Here is a 25,601-nt window from a genome sequence, read left to right as displayed (position 1 = left end):
GTTTATGTGCCATTCATTCTCATCTTACTCACACTCCCGAAAACCAGGCATTCCAAGGATAATTGTGAATGGTCTTGTATGCATTAGTCTATTTATCTTAAATTAACATGCACTACATGTCTTCCACATATTTTAATGGAGATGTGATGGCTTGCAAATAGTCCACACTTTAACCTTTTACTTTACCAGCGCTGTATATTTGGCACAATATTTTCATGGACCTATTAGCTGCCCTATTTTACGATGTGCACCAACTTAATATAAAGCTACACTGTTTCCTGACCAGCGCAACCAATATACTTTACAAGGAGACAAGGAGACAAGGAGACAGGGAGACAGAGAGACAGAGAGACAGAGAAACAGAGAAACAGAGAGAGACAGAGAGAGATTGATTCAGCCTTTCACTTACCCCGCAGTGGAATGCATTTGCGCTCCAAATGCCGAACTTCCTGTCAGTGGAACGCACATGCATTCCACTGCGGAAGATAAGAGCTCACGGACCGGACACCAGGTTAGTTCACCCGTGTATAAGCCGAGAAGGCTTTTTCAGCATACAAAAATGTGCTGAAAAACTCGGCTTATACACGAGTATATACGGTAATTATGTTAGTGAGGACAGGCCCTCAATTGACAGGAGCAGTGTCATGTTGTGTGGAGGAAATGAAGGCAAGCAGGATGCCACAGACAGTGCAAGGAGCAGAGTCTTCTAACAGCCCTGAGTAGTGATGTGAGGCTTCTGTGATACTGCTGCTGGAAGATTGTGGTGTCACATACACAACTATGTGAAGCAAAGTTCAGAATTATGGAATTTTCTATAAAAGATGAGGAATGGGAATGTTGCCTTAGCTGTCCTTTAAGATTGTTCTTCTAAGTACTCCGTATTCTATAACATTATATCGCCACTTCTGCCTCTTCTCCTGTTAGTGAGTACAAAGTTGGAGTAGCCTAGTTCTCACCACATTAAAATGTCACTTTTATAGAATACACATAATGTAATCATATTTCTGTATTTTTCTGACTATATTAGCACTCCATATTTTAAAAAGTAAGCAATTATAATGATTGAAGAGAATAGAGAACAGCTATAAAAAAAATGTAAAAAAATGTTTTTTTAGGAACAAAAAAGACAAGAAAGAACATTTCTAAATCAAAATGTTTTACTAGAATAAGGTGTAAACTTGTATAATTACATCAAATACATTTTTAAGACTATTTTCAGATTCCTCCACTGTTATTGAATTTCCCATGCAACCCAAGGGGTGATATTTCTCATTTATTCTTCTAATGTTGATTATTTGTTAGTTGTGCTCTGTATTACAGTGTATCTAACAGTAACAGTAAAGTGAAGATTCTCTTTGTGGGGTTCTGAAATCATGACTGCCTGCACTGCCACATTATTTGCCCATTATCAGTAGTTTTGCATTCCGGAAAATTCATTTCTTACTGTAGAATTGTTGACATTGGCAAATGATACTACTATGTTGGTGGGTATGTATTTGGAGCTTATGCACAGACTCATAGATACAGTGTCACTCACCATATGTAAACTCTGCCCTATTCTTCCTGTGATAAATGGAGGACACAAGAAATTTTATGCGCACCAGAGTATAGGGACCATTGATCACAGAGTCCTTATGTATAAGCTTCATTGAGATTGCAGGGAAGATTATAAAGGTATTATTAATATTAACATAGTTTAAAGCAGTTTTTATTAATGCAAACATTTAATTTCAGTGTGTGCTAATTCGCAATATGTACAGCGTCCTCTAAGCAATGTATAAAATATATTGCAATGTCTATTAATGAAATTGCTGCAAGTCATGTCAGTCTTTAGTGCTGCAATTTATCACGCTTTTATGTATCACAGATTTGAATCTTTTTCTTGACTGTTAAATGATCAGTCCTGAGATATTTCATCCAGTGTGTGCTCACCACTCGAACTTTCAGTCAACATCCGTCTGTGTAGGATGTATGTTTTTATAATTTGTACGTATGTGTCTTTAAATTTTTTTATTTTGAACGGGTAGATGATGGGATTCATTGCAGAGTTAGCATGAGAAAGCAATATGGCTATAAAAATGGTCGGCTGGAACACCTTGTACTCCACAATATTTGGGGTAAAGTAAATAAAGCAGTTTAGAATGGACAATGGCAACCAGCTGAGGGCAAACAGCAGCAAGACCAGCGCTAGGGATTTTGCAGTCTTGTACTCCTTGCCATAAAAGACTCCATTCTTTGAGGTTCTTTTTTCTAATTGTTTTCGTATCAGGTAGAAAACCTCAATATATAAAGCCAGCATGATCAGCAAGGGAAGAAAAACCCATCCAAAAATATTGAAGTAAACCATGTAGTCCATTCCGATGACACTGAGGAACTTGCAGTTCAAGTAGTCTTTCTCTTCCTCCTTTAATTCAGACCTGTTGTTCCATCCAAACATTGGTACCAACCCAAGTAGAAAAGACACAATCCAGACACAGCAGATGGACAGACTAATTCTCCTAGGTGTGATCACAATTTTATACCTGCAGAAGGAAATTGCTGTTATTCATTGTATGGTTTTATTGGTTACTGTTTGCAATATGTTGGTTTAAAAGGGCACTTCAAAAGGTTTAGTCAGTTCATACTATCTACTTGGTAATAAGATGATAATACAGGGCCTGATTCATTAAGGATCTTAACTTGAGAAAATTCTTATTTCAGTCTCCTGGACAAAACGATGTTACAATCGCAAGGGGTGGAAATTAGTATTCTGTTTTGCATATAAGTTAAATACTGACTGTTTTTTCATGTAGCACACAAATATCAACTTTTAATTTTTAGTGTACAAAAAAGTTATCAAGTATTTGTGTGCTACATGAAAAAACAGTCAGTATTTAATTTATGTGCAAAACAGAATACTAATTTGCACCTCTTGCATTGTAACATGGTTTTGTCCAGGAGACTGAAATAAGAAGTTTCTCAAGTTAAGATCTTTAATGAATCAGGCCCAAGATGTTTAGCAAATGAATGTAAAGTTTTTTTGGTCATCTTTGATGGAAAAATAAGCAGCTATTAAAGTTATTTGTTGTAAAATAATTTTTCTACTTCTGAGCTGCAGATTACAGCCAAAGTGTACATTTGGTAAAATGTCACAAAGGAAACCAGAAAAAGAGGAAGTAAAGCATGTGACAAATTATCAAAGTTGCCAACATGAAGTATGTGGTACTTGTGATAAACTATAAGGAAAATGCTGACAATTCTTCATGGACAGCATGCTCATCTGACTTTATTGTGGCTGCTCGCTGATGTAAAATGTAACTAGCTTAGTGCGACAATAATTATTAAAATAAAACAACAACAATCATGTTAGAGCTTGTATGCTCGGTCAATAAAACCCACCAGATACTTCCTTTTGTGCTCCAAGCAAACTACTGTATTTATAGGTATCTATTCCCAGTTAGCCTGTTAGATGAGTGTAAATGTTGAATGTAGTTTTAATGATGGTACAATCAACATTGTGAGTTAGTGATTGGTTTTGGGAAATACATAGTAGCTCAAATGTAGCTTTGTGATTGGTCTCTGATTGATACTGTACTAACATGAATGAACCTAGCCCCTTTTAACCAAAACCAACACCATAAGGACACCTCCCCTCCCGAACAGTAACGACATAACACAGTCCCATGGGAAGTGAATGCAGTACACAATGTAGTACAGACAATTCAATTTTTTGTGATATTCCTGTGTCTGCTTTTATACAGCCATTACATACAGTTTTGCTTGTCGTAATAACATCTATGAGAGTAAAGATGGTGATTTTGCAAATGCGCAAAAAGACATGAAATAGACAAATAGTTAAGTACATATGTTGGGTGAGGCTAAGTACAAATGCACAAAAATAAAACAGCCCTGATCTTAAATAAGCAAAAATAGGAGTTGAATGGCAAATTTAGAAGTGTCCATTTCATGTGCAATGATTCTCAGTGTGTAAATAGGCTGGAGTAGGTGGTCTTTAATTCCAATGTCATGGGGGAATTATTTATAGTCTTCACTTATTGGGCCTCACTTGTTGTTGTTTACACATAAAATGTAAAGATAAAAATAAAAAAAGCTAACACAAGAATATGTAACTTATCTCTTACTTCCTCTAATTGTATTACAAGAAAATGGGGATCAAACGAGCAGTTAAATGTCTGTACTATGCTTAAAATTAAAATGGTTGTCTACCCTAAGTAAATATTGTTATGAGCTATCATCATAAAGGCAACAGTGATGATGTATACCAAAATCAATGCAATGTTCCTGTGTTCCTTTTGCCTTTTTATATCAGCTTACACATATAAAATAATATGTATGAGGAGATCATGTAGAGAAGAGAAGGTGTGACCCAAGAGTAAGAGTACTATTGTGGAGTATATGATTAAAGTTGATATAAGTTGACTCACAATTGTAAACATAAGTGATTAATCTGTTAATTGTAGTACTGCATCTGTTGTTTTGTTTTGTTTTAGCTCTAGAGGCCATTGGAAGTAACCAATCAGATTACGTGAATTCTTAGGGGGTTATTCAATTGTTAGCGTTAACGGAAAAAATCTTAGCGTTAATACGGTAATTACTCTCAAAATTTCAGCTCGCCGCTCCATGAGCTTTTCTCGTGCAATATTACCGTATAAACGGTAATATTTTTTTAGCGCTTGTTTTTTTCCGTTAACGCTAACAATTGAATACCCCCCTTAAATTCTGTATTAGCTATATTGAGTATATTTTGTTCTCACTCCATTCACAATTTTAGGGGGGTATTCAATTGTTAGCATTAACGAAAAAAAACGAGCGCTCAAAAAATCTTAGCGTTAATACGGTAATTACTTGTGGAATTTCAGCTCGCCGCTCCCCAGCTGAAATTCCGCGAGTAAATTACCGTATTAACGCTTTCCGCGTGCAATATTACCGTATAAACGGTAATATTTTTTGAGCGCTCGTTTTTTTTCGTTAACGCTAACAATTGAATACCCCCCTTAAAGTTATTTTTATGGTATATTTGTTATGTGGGAAGATTCTATGCATTACAAAGAAGGATAGGGGAGAATTCACACGAAGCACTGTTTTTTTTATGAAGCTTTATAATATAGAGATTATATTTTTTGGGGGGTAATTAACACATTTTGAGTGTAATATCTGTGTTATTTGAAGAGTCAGTGTTTACTTTTTTTGTTATGTAAAATTTGATTGAAGTGTTGGTGGTATCTTCTATGTCAACAGAGCAGCATCCCTTCGGAGCGCTTAGAAGTGTACACATCCTATAATTTGATTTGCAGAGTAGACTGCAGTGGTTATGTGAGGATCCTCTCTTGTTGTGTCATTATGCTGCTTAAACAACAATGTAATTGCATTTCATGTTGACAGCACCAACAGTTATAGCACTTGGACTTAAAGTTAATTATGTTTGTAAGTTGAAGTTGTGTAATGAAGTAGATTTGCACTGTATAATGCCATTTGTTTTGCAATAGGATGTCTCAAATTCACAAAAGTGTTTTAACCTGTTTTAATAATGTCACCTAACACAAGCACTTCAACTCTGTATTCACAGATGTGTAGAGTTATTTATTGTCAAAATGGCAGAAGTGATGTTAAAACTGGGTATGGCTAAAGTTACCAACAGATTTCATTTTAACATTATTGATTTCTATATAGCGCCACCATATTATGCATCACTATACAGAGAATATATAATCATTTGCAAAAGTCCCTGCTCTATTGGAGCTTATGGTCTAAATTCTCTGCCACACAACCACATTAGGACAATCTTGCCAACAACCAATTAGCTATCAGTATAATTTTTGACTGTAAGAGGAAACCAGTGCAAACACCGCACAAATAGAACTCTGGATGGAATCAAATTCCCTGTACCAGTGTTGTAAAGCAGCAATACTAACCATTGTGCCACTGAATAAGGGTAACTTCATATAATTAATGCTAGAAATTGTTTTTATTATTGTCAAATCAGTGATCGAAGTGGGCTGGTACACAGGGGTATGTTATAATACCACCATTACTGCCTTCATTGTAAAACTATCACATTCCATTCCCATTACATTTTATACATTGTATACAGTAACCAGCATTTTAAAATGATTTTCAGACCCTTTTGATCTGACTATGATGTTATACTACCTTGCCACACCCAGCTCTTTCATTCTCTTTCTTTTACATGTAAATTGCAGTAGCTATCTGTATAACTGTTGTGAAAATATCTTCCACATTTGCTCAAATCTATTTCCTGGGAGCCAGAAATAAATATATCCCTGCAGTTCTTACAATATACTTGGTAATCTATCAAAAGCATAATATACATACATTAGGCAATAGAAAATAAAGTATCTTGCCAATAAATGATTAAAATAGGCACATTTACAATGCCATTTTTAAATTATACAAAGTATATATAACTTACCTTGTAGGTATCTTAATTCTCAAGTATCTGTCAATGGATATTGCCAGCAGGGATAGGATGGATGCATTGGTTAATATGATGATCAGGCAGCACATGAACAAACAGGAGTGAAAAGCTAACGGTTTACCCAGGCTTACTACAATAGCCAGTGGCATCACAAGGACTCCCACAGCAAGGTCTGCAAATGCCAGTGACACAATGAAGAAAAAGGTTGTATTCTGAAGACTTTGGTTTAGCTTCACTGCCCAGATAACCAGGATGTTGCCCAAAACAGCTAATATACCGATCACAGTCTCCACTGCAATGTAGGCTTTGCTATAATTATCAAAACCTGTTGTTTCATTTGCCATTTCGAAGGATATTAAGACAGTGTCCAAAGAGTTTCAAAGCACATACAAGCAAAAGCTTGGATGGTAATAAATCTAAAAAACGTTTGGAGTCTAGTAAGTGTTTTCATTCTTTCATTGCAGTAACTGGAGAAAAAATAATCTGGCTGCTCTTGTTTTGATGTCTCAAAACTCCTGTTGTGATAGCAATTCTTACTTTACTGATATTTTTAAATAGACTACAGTTAAAGGTTAAATCCTGCTGTCTTTCCTTGTTGTGTCAAAGGAAGTGACAGCTGTGCTTAAAGATCCAAAGAAACTGCAGGATGCTCCGATCAGATGCTGCCGTCTAATTGCAATGGCAACTGAGGCATGTCTTAGGAAATCACATTTTGTTATCTCTGGTTACTGATTCCTCCACATCTTTAGAGAACTAACACAGTGACTTTACGGAAACCATTGCTTCCTTTTCTTAGGTGAAGCAAATAACACTTCATAAAAAAGAAGTTTTGTTTATCTCCGCCACATAAGACATATCTTCTGGATCACTATGGTTCAGTGTTGGACTGGGGCATGAAGGGCCCACCCGGGGACTGCAATGCTAGGGGCCCATCAGAGGGGGGGTGTGGCCAGCCATCAAAGAGGCGAGACCAGACACTAGAGGGGGAGTGGTCAGCCCACGAAGAACAGCTAGCACCATAGTGTAGAATATAAAGAATGCAGTGTGTATATAAAGAATACACAGTCTTGACCTGCCCCTTAGATTGCTTTTGCCCCCCTTCACACTCTGCCATGCTGCTTTGGCCCCCCTTCACTCTCTGCCATGCTGCTTTTGCCCCCCTTTACTCTCTGCCATGCTGCTTTGGCCCCCCTTCACATTCTGCCATGCTGCTTTGGCCCTCTTCACACTCTGCCATGCTGCTTTGGCCCCTTTTCACTTTCTGCCATGCTGCCTTTGCCCCTTCTCACTCTCTGCCATGCTGCCTTTGCCCCTTCTCACTCTATGCTATGCTGCTTTTTCCCCTTCTCACTTTCTGCCATGCTGCCTTTGCCCCTTCTCTCTCTCTGCCATGCTGCCTTTAACCCTTCACTCACTGCCATGCTGTCTGTGCTCCACCTTCACTCTCTGCCATGCTGCCTTTACTCCCCCTTGCTTACGTTCTAGCACTTACCCTTTCTATCGGTTTCCTTCTTTCCCTTCTTCTATCTTCTGTCTTCTCACTTTTTGCTGTCTCCTGTCTGCGCTGCTCCTCGCTGAACGTCGGGCGTGAAGACGTCAGAGCAGAGCAGAGAGCAGTTGGGGAGCGCCGAGGTCAGATGAGTATTTTTTTTTTATTTTTTAATTTTTTAAAAGTAACCCGCTCCCCCCACCAATGAAGAGGGGAGCAATCAGGGTTGGGGCCTACCGGAGGATAGCCCGGCCACCCAGTGGCCCAGTCCGACCCTACTGTAGTTCATTTATTGCAATAGTGCTTTGTGCATATACAGGTTTGTAAGTCACAGCAACTGATGTTTGCTCTCATTTTCTAAAATGCAGCAGAAAAATTACAGTTTTCTGATTGGTTGCTATACTTTGCAAAACATTTATGCAGAAAGCACCATTTAACTAACTAACAACATATCCCAGTATCAACTACAAATAATGGTACTATTCTAAATGATTTTTACAGAAAAAAAACAACTATTTAAAGTGTTTTGGCTAGCAGTTATAGATATGAACCTCCAGAGCACTAGACAGAGGTCGTCGTCTATAGCAGCCGCCTTTCCCGTAGAGCTTTATGTGCTCACAGGTACTTGGATACTCCCAGGTCTTAAGCTCTTATGTAGTGGAGGCTTATATCCTATACCGCAGCTGGTGGTTAGGAAGCGGTAACCAAGAAATAAGCGGTTAGATGATGATGATGATGATGGTGATGGTCAAAGACAGGCCGGGGTCAGGGATCAGTAGCAGGCAAAGTAGTTAGAACAGGTCAAAAGGTCAGGGCTGGTAGCGAGCAGGTTGTAATCCAGGAAGAGGTCAGGGACAAACAGAGATCAAGCAGGGTCTTAAACAAGCCAAGGGTCACAACAGGTATCAGGTCCAAAGCAGAGAATCCACAGGAATAATGAGGGTTAATTCAGAGCAGGTCAGCACTAATGCAGGGCACAGGACATTATAACCAGCAGGGAGGCTAAGCCCTCCCTGCCTTAAATACTGACACAAACCAATCAAAACCTAGGCAGCTAATATGCCTAACTACACCCCAGGAGTGAAATGATGAATTAATTGTATTTGCGTACGAGCCTGGCTGCCACAGATGCGGGGCTCGGAGCTGGCAGTGAATGCGTCCTGACCATCGCCATGGTGATGTCTGGGACATAGCAAGGGGAAGTGACGCTCCGGTTTTTGCCATAACAGCCGGGATGCAGATAGAGGAAGCGAGTTACATTGCTCCCCGTTGAGGGGAGGTCAAGGGACCCCAGCACCCTGGTTTCCTGGGAAATTGTTTGATGAAATTTTTTATAGCTTTATCAGCATATAGACGACTCCCCGAAACCCAGGATCGTTCCTCTGAACCACAACCCTTCCACTGAACCAAGAAATGGATTTGCCCTTGGACTCTCTTTGAATCAAGAATTTTTCTATTGCACATTCCTGGCGTCCATCAGTGTTTACTGGCCGAATTCTCTGAGGTTGATGACGTCTAAAGTTGCTTGAATACCTAACAGGTTTTCAGTGAAATATGGTTGGAATCTTCAGGGAACAAGACAGCCCTAGACTGAAGGCTACAGAATTAACTTGTTTGATAATGAAGAAGGGTCCAATGAACCTAGCCCTGAGTTTTTTACAGGCTTGTCTTGGCTTAATGTTGTGAGTGGAGAGCCAGACTTTCTGATCCACTTTGAAGGAACAAGCTCTATGGTGACGACCTGCAAATGTTTTGGAGTGAAAAGAGCCCTGCTTACAAGCAATATGAGTTTTCTTCCAGATAATTCTGAGACTAGAAGCTGTAGAGCATATCTAAGGGAGACCAGAAGGGTTGAGATAGGACAAGGAGTTGGACCTAGGGTGAAAGCCAAAGTTGCAAAAGAACGGAGAGATGCAAGTGGAGGAATGACATGACTTGTTATATGCAAACTCCGACCACGGTAATAAGGATGACGAATTGTCATGAAATTCAGAGGTGTAAAGTCGTAAAAACTGTTCCAGGGATTGATTAACTCTTTTGGTTTATCCATTAGACTGTGGATGATACGCTAATGAAAGACTGATGTTAATACTAAGGAGCCCAGAAAAAGATTTCCAGAATTGAGCACAAACTGAGAGCCACGATCAGAGACAATATCTGTGGACAGACCGAGGAGTCAGAAGATGTGTTGAATAAAGAGTGATGTTAGACTTTGTGCAAACGTATAAAATGAGACATTTTACTAAATCGGTCAACAACCACCCAAATAGTGTTGTGCCCTGCTAAGCATGGAAGATCCACGATAAAATCCATAGACAGGTGTGTCCAGGGTTTCGTAGGGAGAGACCATGGCATAAACTGGCCCGAGGGAGAGATTCAAGGAACCTTGTTTTTTGCACAACTTTAACAGGACAGAATAAAGACAGGAAAGTCACCAAACGGAGCATGACAGAATCTCTATTATCTTGGAAATACCAGGATGTCCGACAGTATTGTTCTCTTGAGCCTCAGAGACTGGACTGGAACAATTAGAAATTAGCAGGTGTTTCCAAGGGAGCCAGCCTTGAAATTGAGCGTTACAGCCAAATCTTGGGTCAACCCAGCATGAATGACAGAGGATGAAATGATGGGCAGCAGTTCAGCCACAAGTACATGATTGGAGATAAAGTTTCGAGATAAGGTATCCACTTGATGTCCTTGGATCCAGGTCTGTAGGTAATAAAGAATCTAAAATGGGTAAAAAATAGTGCCCATCTTGCTTGTCTAGAATTCAATTGTTTAGCACATTCGATATACTGGAGGTTCTTATGATCGGTGATGAGTGAGACAGTGTGAAGGGCTCCTTCCAGCCAGTAACACCACTCCTCAAAGGCCCATTTTATGGCCAGAAGCTCCTGATTGCCTGCTTCGTAAATTAACCTCGGCAACAGAGAATTCTTCCGAGAGAAGCAGGCACTGGGATGCAAACAATGATCTTGGTCTTTCTGAGATAGAACAGCGCCAGCGCCTATGTCAGTGGCATCTACCTCCAGTACAAAAGGTAAGTCAGGGTTGGGATGTCTCAGGACCAGGGCAGAGACAAATGTACTTTTCAGGACCTCAAAAGAAGCTACAGCCTATAGGGAGCAATTACCAGGGTCTGCCTCTTTATGGGTAAGAGCAACAATGGGAGCTGCCAGATCTGAGAAAGCACGGATGAATCTTCACTACTTGTCACCCTTTTTAATGTGAATAAGATTATATGCGCCAAGAAGATCAATCTTGGTGAAGATGTTAGCACCTTTCAGTTGATCGAATAATACTGAAATGAGAGGGAGTTAATAGGTGTTCTTAACTGGGATCTTGTTGAGATCCCTGTAATCGATTCACGGATGCAATCTGCCATCTTTCTTGGATACAAAGAAACAACCGTCCCCTACTGGAGACTTCGAAGGCCTGATAAAGTCATTCTGTAGATTTTCCTCCACATAATCTTGCATCGCTTTAGTTTCAGGACAGGAGAGGGGATACAATCTCCCTTTGGGTAATTTAGATCCTGGAATTAGCTCAATGGCACAATCAAATTCACGATGTGGAGGCAGGGAATCGGCCGCCTTTTTTGAGAACACATCCTGGAACTGAGAGGAAGGTTCGGAGCAGAGAAAAATCGAGGACGAGTGGAGAGGTTAAACATATTGTGCTTATCTTTCAAGGATGAATAGAGTCCAAGGGGCTGCTGAATAGTTGGAGTTACGCCAGATTGCATAAATTGCACAAATTTGCACCGCACATGTCCACAAAGAGAATGCATGCATATGGGCCAATGCAGTCTTTCTCACATCTAACACTTGTATCTTCTTACAACTGATGAGGCAGAACAGGGGAGGTAAGGGCCACTTGCTTTGGGCTCTATGCTCATCAAATAATATTGTCTACATTTCGATTGCCATCTAATAATACTGTCAATGTCATTATTGTCGAATTTCCAACCCTGCCTATATTATGGTGTCGACCATATAAATGTTGATCATTTAACTGTTGAACATATGTATCCCACCCTCTGAGTACACTGTGTTTTTTTTTTTGCTCCTTTCTTGTGCTGCAATCACTATGTATATTCCTAATCTGTGCTGCTATCTCTATATGTATTCCTAATCTGTGCTCCAACCCCCAGTTCTGTTCCTAATCTGTGCTGCTATCCCGATTTATGTGTTCTTAATCTGTGCTGCTATCCCCATGACTGTTCCTAATCTGTGCTGCTATCCCTATATGTGTTCCTAATCTGTGCTGCTATCCCCATGACTGTTCCTAATCTGTGCTGCTATTCCTATATGTGTTCCTAATCTGAGCTGTTGTCCCATGTCTGTTCCTAATCTATGCTGGTATCCCCATGTGTATTTGTAATCTGTGCTGCTATCCCCATGTGTTTTCCTAACCTGTGCTGTAATGTCTCATGTGTCTATCTTACCCATGAAAATGCACACACAGCAGCTTACTCCTTCTTTGAAGTAGGAGGGGAGAAAGATTGGAAGGGAGGGAGTAGGGTGGAGGAAATAGAGGGGGGGGGGAGAGAGGGTGGAGATAAGGAGGGGGAGAAATGAATCTCTGATCTGATCTGTAGTACATAAAAAAAGAAGGCTGGTCCGAACCGAGGAGCCAGACACCAGAATGGCTATGAGGGGAACAATAGTGAGAATCATGCCAGGCAGGCACTGTACGGTGCCCCATGTATACCGGCGTCTCAGGACATGATGAAGTGAGAACCAGGAGCAGCAAGGCTAGGTTCCAGGCGGTGGCTTGGTGACGTCATCGGATGACGCAACAATCACGTGCCCGGGGCACGGTGCCCCCCAGCCATAGCTCTGCCCTTGGATCCAGGCAACACTTCAAAGAGGAAAGGGAGATACAGTGTGGGACACAGAGGAGTCTCGAGAGGAAGAGAATCAGCAGCAGCCACAGCAGCATACAGCGTGGACTCAAGATCAGAAGTGTTTTCCTGCAGAGGAAGGGAAAACAAGCAGCAGATGAATAACCCCACCAGCAACAGCAGGAAAAGGAAGAAGATTGCACTGTCAGTCAAGGTGGGAAAGCAGCAGATTCAAGACTCTCAGCTGAAAGGGACACGTAAGTGTTGTGTGTCTGTATGTGAGCCCCAGCATCAGTCCAGTCCTCTTCCCATAGCCCCCATCCCTAGCCTCCTAACTCTTAGACCGGCCATACCAAGTCTCCTCTCCCTCAAGTTTAGTCCAAGGATTTATCCAGCCCCAGCACCAGGCCTTAGCAACCCCGGCACTAGGCCTTAACCAGTCCCAGGCTCCTTGGCCTCAGCCATTCCCAGGCCCCAGCCAGCCCCTTGGTGTCAGCTAGCCCCAGGCCCTTAGGCCTTGCTGGGTCTCCGGCCTATACCACCTACCCCAGGAATACCTAGTAAGCCACCCCTAGCCTAACGGCCATAGTGTAAGTGTGTCTTATTGTATTGCCTAGTATTTGTATGCTGTAGTGTGACTGTGTACTGTACCCCCTCCCTCTATCACTGACTGTTAGGCTAGGGACAGCCTAGGTAGGGAGACTGTACTATCTTTACAGGCATCGGTTGGCAGAAGAGGACATTGGAGGAACCCAGCGAGTGAGAACCCCTTGGAGTAGCAGGAACTGCAGGATTCGCCGTGGTGGACCAGCTCCATAAGTATATTCTGTAGAGGGCTGTTCCCAGTGGTGCACTCACCATGCAGAACTGTCTTCCCCGTATTTCACACACCCCCTCTTACAGCAAAACAAGTGGCCAGTGTATAAGACTGTTGCGTTTAGATACTCGGGCATCCACCCCGCCTTCCACGCAGACACCGTCTAGGACAGGGGAGATGCTCATGAAGATGACTATAGACAAGCACGGTGTGTAGGGTAAGTGTGAGTTCTTCCCCCTTCTAAGGTCCCTATCCATAGCCCCTTTACATTTTGGAGTAAACTGGCAGGATGGACCAAGGAACGGAGAATGCTCGAGAAGCAAACAACCTGGTCAACGAGACCTGCCCATCGCAGGTCTCCATCTCCGTACCTGAATGACTCCCTTCCTGCTTCCCAGCAGGAATATTCTTAGCTCAATTACCAAAGTTCAATGGACAAAATATGATGCTGTCTGATTAATGGGAGTCAGCAGAGCACTGCAAGCCCTGGAGGGAGAAGCTCATTGTTTGGTGCTGTTGGCATTGGAACTGGAGCGAGCAACCCTAGAGAGGACCTATTGAATGGCGTGTCAGTGTTGACAGCATGGACAAGGTTCTTCAACTGGGAACAACGGTAATACCAGACCATCCCACAGGTTGCCAACGACCAGCAAGAGCTGCAGGTGAAGCTGCATTGGTGAGACCCCAGTTCTGTCAGGCCCTAGGTGAACCTGACTGAATATTGCAACAGCAATTTGTCATGGGCCTCCGCATCGTGGCCCTAAGGCAGGTGATGCTGACCAAGGTGAACGGAGACAAAACTCAAACATTCAAGAAGATTAAGACGGAAGCCATAGCAAAGGACAGTGAAGACCATGTGGGTCACTTTACTATGGCCCAACAATGGCATAATGCCCCAGCTAGGGACACTAGAGAAGAGATACATCCGCTACGAGATGGAGCTCCGGGATGTGAGTACTGTACAGGTATGCTGGGACAAATGGAACAAATGCAGAAAGAACTGGCATCCTATCGGGAATGAAGAAGCAATGACACCATTGAATCACAGAGGAAACGCACTGTTGGAGGTGTGAGCAGCTTGGCCACTTCTTTCGCCACTGCTAGGCACCAGCTTCACAGAAACTAGAATCCCTCACGGTTACGGGACAACTCCCAGGGGAGGAGGAGGAGGAAGTGGTGTGCATCGTAAACTTGGCTCAGTTGATTGGAGAAAATCCTATTGTTGTAGGAAAATTTGAGGGTAGAAATTGACGGTATCTGCTGGATATTGGTTCACAGGCTACCACCATGTCGGAACAGTGTTTTCGGCAACACTATGACCATATGCAAGCACCACAAGTGGAGACCTGGGTGAACCTCAGAGCGACGAACAACCTCCCCATTCTAGTGGTCAGAGTGGTGTGGATGGATGTGGAGCTCAATCCCTGGGGAAGAAGGGCATAGTGGTCATCAGCGGCATCGTGGAGATGAACATACTGCCTGGACAGAGTGTTGACCCAGGGGAAAAGTCCCTACTACTGGAGGCATTTGGCGGTCCAAAATAGGGTGTTCTGCTAAAGGTAGCTTTGTTATCCAAAAGACCAAATATGATCTTAGAATTGGCCAGTGACGTTGTATTACACTTTGAATATCTCTCCACTCCTGACAAAAGTCATCAACAAATCTAATTTTGTCTTCACTGTAGGTCTACTTCTTGCCATAGACTAAATCATTCCTATTTCTCATTTGGACTTGATTGAAATCAATCTTTTGCTATACCCACATAAGAGTTTAGATCTCAGTTCTTCAGCTGTTTTTTCATAATCAGACAGGTCTGAACAATTTCGCTTTAGTCTTAGGAATTCATCTTTTGGAATGTTTCTGATTACAGGTGGAAAGTGGAAGCTTTCATAATGAAGTTTCCTGTTTGTTGCTTTTTTCTTACGGAATAAATCTGTTGCCACTCTACCATCACTCTTTCTTGATGGTCAGATCTAGAAAGTTAATACTTTCTTTTCCATTTCATATGTGAAATGTAATTTGTTAGGATTATCATTGAGAATGTTAAAAAATTCTCCAAATGATTCCTGATCTTCCTTCCAGATGATCAGGATATCATCATTATAGCGCATCCAAGTAATACCATCCTTATATTTCTTCAAATCATCTCTAAATACAGTTTACCTCTTCCACCTGCCCAGATATAAATTGGCAAAGGTTAGGGCACAGGCTGCCCCCATCGCTGTGCCATGTACTTGTAGATAGAATTTGTTTTCAAGGACAAAAAATTATTTTTCAGAATAAATTCTAAAAGATCAATCAGAAATGAGTTGAATATTAGGTTGTCATTTGCTTGCATAAAAAACCTTAATGCTTCAATTCCTACTAGGTGTAGAGTGATTCCATGTCACATATTAGCCAAATGTTTTTATCAAGTGTAATGTCATCAAGAAATTTCAGGATATCGGTCGTATCTTTAACATAAGAGGGCAGAGTGGTCACATACTCTCTCAGATGTAGATCTACAAAAAAACTATTGAGCAAAACCAAAAAATCCCTGGCGCTGAATAGACCAAAATACAGTAATCAATGACATGATCAATAGCTGTGAAGTGGTGGTTAAAATTCTTGCAGTTGAGAAGGACCTGTGCGTCATGGGTATGAAAGGGCCAATAGGAAAAAAAAAGTTTTATTTGTATAGAATAATTGAATGCTTTAAGAATATTTATACTATGAACAAAGTAACACATTTTTCACAGCTGTTAATTAATTCGATGAAAGAGGTGGGCGAAGGTTTAAAAGGCACCCAGTATGAGAAATGGATATCTTTTATGATCGGTCCTCTGAAGAAATCACTTACTGTGATGAAATGCGTTAGAAAGAAGAGTACTCCGGGTTGTTCATAATCCGTTGTCACAACATCTGTGCACATATTTATTACAAGAGTGGCTGATTTATGGAAGCAGTTACTAGGTTGTTGAGAACACCGGTTTTCAGCATGATCGAAACTCACTGTAGTAGTAGAAGTGAGTCAGTCAGTGGGCGAACGGAGAGAGAAACTACAGAGAGGAGATGAACCATGGGTAACAAAATTGCTGGACTTCAATTATATGGTACCCGTTTTTTCAACATATGTGAAAGACGCTTTCTTTATATACCAGTTAGTCAATTGGAAGACATACCTGCATGCATTTGATACTGGATATTGTTTTGTGCTGCTAATAGAAAAAAAAAGTTTTATTTGTATAGAATAATTGAATGCTTACCAATACTCTCTATGCTGACTACTTATTGAGTTATATTTATACAGCCATGCTAATATTATTATCAATCACTCACTTTTTTTTCAAAGAATATTGCTTGTGAGGATTGTATATATTGGTCCTAACCCTATTGGTTTTGAGTTTAAACAGTGACTGAAGATTTTGGATTGATCCATTGACTATATGCACATGATGTGCCATGAATATATTATCAAGAGAGGATTTATTAGGGAGATTCCAGAACAAATAAGGAGATACTTACACAAATTTAGCTGATCAAAACAATGTTTTTTATAATTATTACATTTAGATTTTAATTCTAGGTCAGTGCACTGATCAGATAGTTAATATATGTATGTGGTTTTTAAATTCAATTTTGTTTATTTTTATTGTTTTAGTGTTTTTAATCAATAAAGCATGGTTATTTTTGCATAATTCCATGAACTCCTCATTATATTACTATCGTGATAGTGGTGGTGTATTTTCCAGCGCTGTGAATATTTTTTTTTTTTTTTGAAAATAATTTTTATTGGGTTTTTTTCAAAACAAAACATAACAATGAATTTGAAACATACCAAAAAAAAAAAAAAGTATAAACATAATGTTTACATATGAAAATCAGTAAACTTTACACACATTAGTAAGAAATATTTGGAAAAGTTATCTTAGAATCCGGTATGTTGTATATGCAAAAGAAAAATGTTGTTTGTTTTTATTTTTCAGGGGGTGGGGAGACGAACAATAAGGGAAGGAAAGGTTTTGAGGGGGGATGGGGAGGGGAACCGGAGGATATTTTACTCATTGTTTCATGCTATCGACTATAAAGAAGGGAGGCATTAACCTTTGTGGCTATATAGGGATCAATTTAATTTGGGAATCTACACAACCTACTTGTGAGGCGGTCCCTCCTAAGCCTGAAGGGGCAAACCTATCAGAGCAATGGAGATTCGTCAAACGGTTGTCAAGGGAGGCTCAGCCTCATAATAATTGGTCCAGGAAGACCATGTGTTTTTGAAATTCACTGGTTTGTCTTTAAGATGAGCTGTGATGCTTTCCATTCTATAAACTGACCAAACTTTATTAATAGTGGCTGAGAGAGAGGGGGGAGAGGAGTTTTTCCATAGAGCGGCAATTAAACATTTAGCAGCATTTAATATATGATTGATAAGTTTTTGTGAGGAGCGACTAGTGCCTGGGAGCCGTCTAGGTAGAAGCGAATACAGGGGAGACTCGGGCATCCGAACCAGAGTAATGTCCTTGATGAGATTATGAATTTGAAGCCAATAAGGTCGTAATTTAGGACAGCACCACCAGACGAGCAACAGGGTACCCCGCAAACCGCATCCTCTCCAACATCTATCACTAGTAGTCGGGAAGATAGATTGGAGACGAGAGGGGACCAAATACCATCTGTAGAAAATTTTGTAAGAGTTTTCCTTTATCTTAACTGATATAGATGACTTGGCTATATTAGCTCTCACCTTTGACCATTCTTTAGGAGTCAGGGTCTCCCCGGTGTCTCTTTCCCAGGCGAGCTCATGAGGGTCCTTGTCGGGCTGGCCAAAGTTATTAATCAATTGATACAAGGTGGAGATTAAGCGCTGTGAATATTTTTATATTAGCCCACAAAAATGCTAGCCTGTTTGGTCAAGCTCCCAATTTCTGAGAGGATCGGTCTACCAGGTGGTATGCTGGAATTTATATGGACTTTTGGTAGTAAGTATATAGTAGGTATCTTAGTGTGGTTTACTTTTAAGAAGTCGGATTCAGATTTGGTGATAACCCCATTATCTAGGGCTTTACTTATCAATTGGTCATATAATTTGTAGTCATTCAGGGGGTTGGAGAACAATAACCGATAGCAGTTCTTTTCCCTGTCGTGGGAAACCCCTAATACTATAAATAGACCGAGCGCATGAACTAAGCTCATTGCGTATCAGAGCTTCTACATTGTAGAAACTGTTTTGAGGTGGCTCTCCTCTTTTTTTTTTTTGTTCAAGCAAGAATGTTCCAGCGTGGATCTTTCAAATCTGGGGCCCTCCTGGCTGAAGACAAGAAGACTTTAAGCAACAAGGGGGCCCCCCTGGCCAAGAAGAAATGAAGTCTGCGAGCAACAAGAGGGGCTTTTTGCCCAAGAAGAACAGAAGACATTACAAGCAGGGCCTTTTGGATACAAATATTTTTTAGACTTTTCAAGCAGAGACTTTTCGATGTACAAATAATTTTTGGACTTTGCAAGCCGGACTATTGGATACAAAATTATTTTGGATTATTATAAATTATTATAATATGCTGACAGCCATTTTCGGATTAAAAGCTGCTGACAACAGATGAAAACATCTGTGGTGAGTATAAGGCATTTATTAGTTTTAATAAAAAATATATGGTAAAATGAGGGTGTTTACTGTCTTTATTGCAAGTTTATTATTTGTATGAGGTTTTAATGAGGGAGTGGTGTTTTTTTTAACCTTTTCTTTTGTGGAACTACAGGTCCCAGCCAGCCCTGGGTGACAGGGCATGTTGGCACTTGTGGTTCTCAGAGTGCCAACATGCCCTGGCTGCCATGGGTATGCTGGTGTTTGTAGTTATACAAGTAGCAGCATGCCCACACTATTTATGGCACCATGGCTGGCTGGGATTTATAGTTCCACAAAACAAAATGGCGCCAGTTTATTTTTTTACATTTTAATCACTGTTTATTACCCTACACTCACTGCCCAGGGGTGTAGGAAGAGCCCTAGGGCTTACATCACTGGGCTGGTTGTCCCTAGAAGGGGGGGTTCTGCTTTTTTTTCTAGGGAGTTCAGCCCAGCGCTGAACAGCCTGGGGTTGGTTTGTCATTATGGCAGGGGGACCCCTGCCGCGTGTCCCCCTGCTATAGTGCCACCAACCCTAGTGCTGTTTCAGTGAAAATGGGGGGACCCAACGCAAATTTTTTTCCCCAATTTTCACGGAACCAGCAGTAGTCTGGCAGCACTAGGGTTAATAGTGAATAGAAGGGGGACCCCACGCTTTTTTTTTTTTAACTTTGATCTATTTTTTACAGTTTTGACAGCTGCCGGACCTCTGACTGTATAGGCAGGGACAGTGTGACAGTGATTGGTTTACTGATCTCTCTGCTACAACACAGGAGAGTTAGCTACCATGAGAGTGTTTTACATCGCAGCAAAGAGCCAGAGATGACCAGCGATTTTGAAGATCAGGGTAAAAATCGCAGTTTGATATATTTGATAACTTTTGGACTAAAATCGCGGGTTAACCCCCACAATTTGCCGCGATTTTAACAAGCTGAAAAACAATCAGTGCTTGATACATTTATCTCCAGGTCTTCATAAACTTTTATTTGGGGGCATGTTTTTTCATTCGGCAAAAAGTTGATTACCTTTTACAGATAGTTCTTGATCTCTGGGATTCCTGAGTGTCATTACTGTTTTGTACCCCTAAGAGGTGTTCCAAAGTCAATAGAGACTGTTTCTCTTCATAGTCATATATTTCATGTTGTACAGTAGATATTTGACTGAGCCAATCTAATTGGTCCAAGTTATCTCTCTCAAAGAACTTTTTAGATGGAACTTTCTTGTAAACAAGTGTAAGTCGTTCTCCCATCTAAAACGATTAAAATTAGTAGATGGCGAGAAAGAAAGGCCATGACTCAATACCTTCATGTGTGGCTCTGTCAGAATTTTATCTGATAAATTGATTATCTGTAATGTTTGGAAATCACTTACTTGCCCTTGTACTTCCTGTTGGATTGACGATTCTCCCTCCATGTTGTACGAGGTCTGTTGCATAAGTTTCCTGCGCCCTGTCCTAGTGCGCTTGAATCCGTGCCCCCCTTCTCCTGGGGCCCTCTGTATATCCCCTAAAAAATTGGGGTTCCTCCTACCTGTATTGGGTGTCCTACCTCTGCCATGGAAGTTAGTATCCTTGTTGTCATTGTCTGAGGAATCAACCCCTGATGAATCAGGATTTATTGATATATTACGTCCTTCCCTATTTATCAGAAAGCTCTTCCATTAAAAGACACGACCATTGGCATAATCTCTTTTATCCCAAACAAATTTTGATATTTTCCTTTCCATTAAATTATCTTCAAATTATTCTAGATCTTGCTTGTATTTCTATAAGTTTTTTGGAAGGAATCAAATGTTTCAAATTCTTTTCATTTAAGCCTTAGTTGTTCTATATCTCTTGAATACGATTCAAGTTAAGGGTGTGCATCGGGCACTTTTGGGGTTTTGGGTTTTGGGTTCTGATTAGCTTGAGGTTTTGGGTTCTGATTTGTTTTGCCAAAACACGACACGAAAGGTTTTGGTTCTGATTTTGGGTTTTGGGTTCTGATTTATTTTTAAAAAAGCATAAAAAGTGCTAAAATCCAGTTTGTTTGGTTTTTTTCACTCCTACGCTATTATTAACCTCAATAACATTCAATAACAATCATTTCCACTAATTTCCAGTCTATTCAGAACACCTCACACCTCACAATATTGTTTTTAGTCCAAAACGTTGCACCGAGGTAGCTGGATGTCTAAGCTAAGCGACACAAGTGGGCGGCACTAACACGTGGCCCATCGTAGGTGGCTGTGTAGGATTGAATTGCCTTTTTCTGCTCCTCCATCCTCTGCAGCATATGGAGGCTTGAGTACCCAATTTGGTACCGGGGCCACAATACCTCCTTCAAATTGTCTGAATTCCACTGCACAGATGGCGGACACCGGATGCACGTCTAACACCAACATAGCTGTTAAGGTCGCAGTTATCCGCTTTGCCATTGGATGACTACTGTCGTACTTCGTGCTCATGGCAAACGAGTGTTGGACGGTCACATAATGCCAAAAAAAGAGTTGCAAGATGGAATTGTCCTTGGGCCGTCCCACCCACCCTTATGTTGTTGAAATAGGACATGCACACTTTAACAAACCAATCATTTCAGCGACAGGGCCTACCAAACAACTGTGGCTGAAATGAATGGTTTGTTTGGGCCCCCACACCAAAAAAGCTATTCATCTCTCCCTGTACAAACTAAACAGGCTCTACTGAGACAAGATGTCATCCTCATCCTCATCCTCTGATTCCTCTCCCCCTTCAGTGTGTACTTCCTCATCCTCACACATTATCAATTCGTCCCCGCTGGACTCCACAACCACAGGTCCCTCTGTAGTATCTTGAGGCCAGTGATGTACTTGATTGAGGAATTGATATTTCATTTTTATGAACATCATTTTTTCAACGTTCTGCGGAAGCAACCTCCTTCGCCGCTCACTGACCAGGTTCCCCGCTGCACTAAAAACTCTTTCGGAGTACACACCGGAGGGGGGAGAACTCAGGTAAAATAGAGCCATTTTGTACAGGGGCTTCCAAACTGCCTTTTTTTCCTGCCAGTAACAATATGGACTGTCTGACATGTCTATTTGGATGGTGTCAGCAAAATAATCCTCCACCATTTTTTAAATTGTGACAGCATCCAATGCAGCGACAGTAGACATGTCTGCAATGGTTGGCAGGTCCTTCAGTCCGGACCAGATGTTCTCAACATCCCCGCCAGCGGATCTTTTAGGAAAACTGAGCTTTTTCCTCGCAGCCACAGGTGTGGAAGAAAATGAAGGTGGAGCTGTATGTATGTCACGGTCCTCTTCAGAGGACAATCTCCTGACCAGCAGGTCTTTGCATCTCTGTAGACTTGTCTCGGCTGGAAACAGAGACACAACATACGCTTTAAACCGATGATCCAGCACGGTGGCCAGAATGTATTCCTCTGACTTTAAAAGAGTGACCACCCTCGGATCCTGGCAAAGCGTACGGAGGGCTTCATCCACAAGAGCTACATGCTTTGTTGAATCACAATGCTTTTACAGCTCCTCCCTCACTTTCTCCAGCTGCTTCTGCAACAGCCTGATCAGGGGAATCACCTGACTCGAGTTGGCAGTGTCGGAACTGACTTCTCGTGTGGCAAGTTCAAACGGCTGGAGAACCTGGCACAACACGGAAATAATTCTCCACTGCGCTTGACTTAGGCGCATCCCCACTCCTTTGCCTATGTCCTAGGTGGCTGTTCAGGCTTGAATGGCCTTTTGCTGCTCCTCTATCCTCTGCAGCATATAGAGGGTGGAGTTCCAGCGCGTCACAGCCTCTTGTTTGAGGTGATGGCAGGGCAGGTTCAGACTTTTTTGATGTTGCTCGAGTCTGTGGTAGGCACTGGCAGAATGCCGAAAGTGTCCAGCAATTTTGCGGGCCACCGCAAGCATCTCCTGCACACCCCTGTCACTCTTCAGGTAATGCTGCACCACCAAATTAACGGTGTGGGCAAAACATGGGACGTGCTGTAAATTGCCCATATGTAATGCCCGCACAATGTTACTGGCGTTGTCTGACACCACAAATCCCCATGAGAGTCTAAGGGGTATATTTACTAAACTGCGGGTTTGAAAAAGTGGAGATGTTGCCTATGGCAACCAATCAGATTTTAGCTATCATTTTGTAGAATGCACTAAATAAATGACAGCTAGATTCTGATTGGTTGCTATAGGCAACATCTCCACTTTTTCAAACCCGCAGTTTAGTAAATCTAGCCTTAAGTGGGGTAAGCCACTGCGAGATTATTTCCCTCAGTTTCTCTAAGAGGTTGTCAGCATTGTGCCAGCATTTTTCAGAGCACTGAGGACACTTGTTCGTACTTCTCTGTACATTCCGGGTATCGCCTGCCTAGTGAAGTGGAATCTCAACTGGATTTGGTACCGGGGACACAATACCTCCATCAACCGTCTAAATCCTACTCCACTGATGGCGGACACCGGACGCACGTCTAACACCAACATTGCTGTCATTGACGCAGTTATCCGCTTTGCCATAGGATGACTAGTGTCGTACTTGGTGTTCATGGCAAACGACTGTTGGACGGTCAATTGTTTGGTGAAAGACGTAGCGGTCTTACGACTTCCCCTCTGGGAAGATGACCGACTACCAGCAGCAACAGCAGCAGTGGCAGTAGTAGGCGTACCGCTGCACGATTCCTCGGATGAATCCCGGATTGAAGAGGACTCAGTCTGGCTGGTGACATGGCCTGCAGGACTAAATCTGATGGAGATCGTGGAGGAAGTTGACGAGGAGGGTTTAGGTGGTGTGTATCCAATAGGATGAAGGGATTTAGGTGTCCCTGGACTGCTGACGGTCCTAGCCACAGGTCCTGAAGTAAACACTGAATTATGAAGGTTCTTCAGGTGACGTATAAGGGAGGATGTCCCTAGGTGGGCAAGATCCTTACCCCTGCTTATTTGAGCTTTACATAAGCTACATATGGCCATACATTTGTTGTCCGGATAGGGATAAAAATAACTCCAGACAGAAGAGGTGGATTTTTTGGTCTTCTGACCAGGCATGACGATGGGCTTTTTCATCCCATGGACAACAACTTTTTCCCCCCCTGTTAGCTCATTTATGATAACCACATCAGCATCCTCCTCGTCAAGTTCCTCCTCAACGCCAGCTACATCAATATCCTCCTCCCAGTATACAACATTCACACCTTCGTTAGCCCAATCTGTAACTGGACTGTGGGTGATCCTTCCAGCATATGCATAGCGCGTGTTCTGCAAATTGTGGAAACAGCCACCTCTTCCCTTACAGTGATGGCAAGGTCAGGCTTCGCAACCACCAACACCCTTGGACTCGCCTTGGGGATTTGTGATGTCATCTGTTTAGAAGGCAGAGTTGTTCGCTGTGTTGTTGCTGACAGCATAACTTTTACATTTTTTTGAGGGGGGGGAGGAGGAGGGCTTAGATCCTTGGGTGAAGCTGAACCACTAGTCATGAGCACAGGCCAGGGCCTAAGCCGTTCCTTGCCACTCCGTGTCGTAAATGGCATATATGCAAGTTTACGTTTCTCCTCAGATGTTTTGAATTTCCTTTTTTTGGTAATTTTAGTGAACTTTGGGTTTTTGGATTTTACATGCCCTCTACTAGAAGATTGGGCATCGGCCTTGGCAGACGACGTTGATGGCATTTCATCGTCTATGTCATGAATAGTGGCAGCAGCTTCAGCATTAGGAGGAAGTGGGTCTTGATCTTTCCCTACTTTATCCTCCAAATTTTTGTACTCCATTATATGCAGCACAAGAGAGCGTACCCCTAAACGACACACACTGTGGGACTGCAGAAACAGTGAACGTAGTAATATAGATTGCAGTACCTATTTGGGACTGCAATAATATATTGCTCTATAATATTTTTTATAATTTTTAAATTATTTTTTTATATTTTTTTTAAATTATTTTATTTTATTTATTTATTTTTTACATTTTTTTAAGATTTTGGGATAATTATCAAATTACTATGGACTTAGCAGAAAAAAATACAGGACAAAAGCACCACTGGACTCAGCAGGACAGACACTGGCCAAAGTACTACTGGACTCAGCAGGACAAAGCACCACTTTACTAAAATAATCAGCAGGACAGAGCACACTTTACTAAAATAATCAGCAGGACAGAGCATACTTTACTAAAATAATCAGCAGGACAGAGCACACTTTACTAAAATAATCAGTAGGACAGAGCACACTGTACTAAAATAATCAGCAGGACAGAGCACACTGTACTAAAATAATCAGCAGGACAGAGCACACTGTACTAGAATAATCAGCAGGACAGAACACACTGTACTAAAATAATCAGCAAGACAGAGCACACTTTACTAAAATAATCAGCAGGACAGAGCACAGTATCACTATCTCTCAACAACCTCCCTCTACACTACGCACAGGAAGAATGAAGATG

The 25,601-nt window shown here is 41.5% G+C and overlaps 1 protein-coding gene across 1 annotated transcript; it reads right to left on the bottom strand.

The window, feature by feature from the left end:
- Window positions 1–1,139: 1,139 nt before the first annotated feature.
- LOC142139017 (adenosine receptor A3-like) lies at window positions 1,140–7,334 on the bottom strand. Its single transcript, XM_075196238.1, has 2 exons — window positions 6,431–7,334; window positions 1,140–2,522 (listed from the first exon to the last, which is right to left on the bottom strand). The coding sequence occupies exons 1-2, from the start codon at window positions 6,778–6,780 to the stop codon at window positions 1,898–1,900; spliced, it is 975 nt and encodes a 324-aa protein (XP_075052339.1). The 5' UTR covers window positions 6,781–7,334; the 3' UTR covers window positions 1,140–1,897.
- Between the last annotated feature and the right edge of the window lie 18,267 nt (window positions 7,335–25,601).

Source organism: Mixophyes fleayi, chromosome 2 (assembly GCF_038048845.1).
Source record: "Mixophyes fleayi isolate aMixFle1 chromosome 2, aMixFle1.hap1, whole genome shotgun sequence".
Taxonomy (NCBI): domain Eukaryota; kingdom Metazoa; phylum Chordata; class Amphibia; order Anura; family Limnodynastidae; genus Mixophyes; species Mixophyes fleayi.
This window is presented reverse-complemented; position numbering and strand designations above follow the sequence as displayed.

What these genes read in the sequence shown, in the direction of transcription:
- LOC142139017 (XM_075196238.1), bottom strand. Translation starts at nt 6,780, where the DNA reads ATGGCAAATGAAACAACAGGTTTTGATAATTATAGCAAAGCCTACATT. An exon ending in AGAATTAAGATACCTACAAG is followed by an intron (nt 2,523 to 6,430) that starts GTAAGTTATATA and finishes TTCCTTCTGCAG; the next exon opens with GTATAAAATTGTGATCACAC.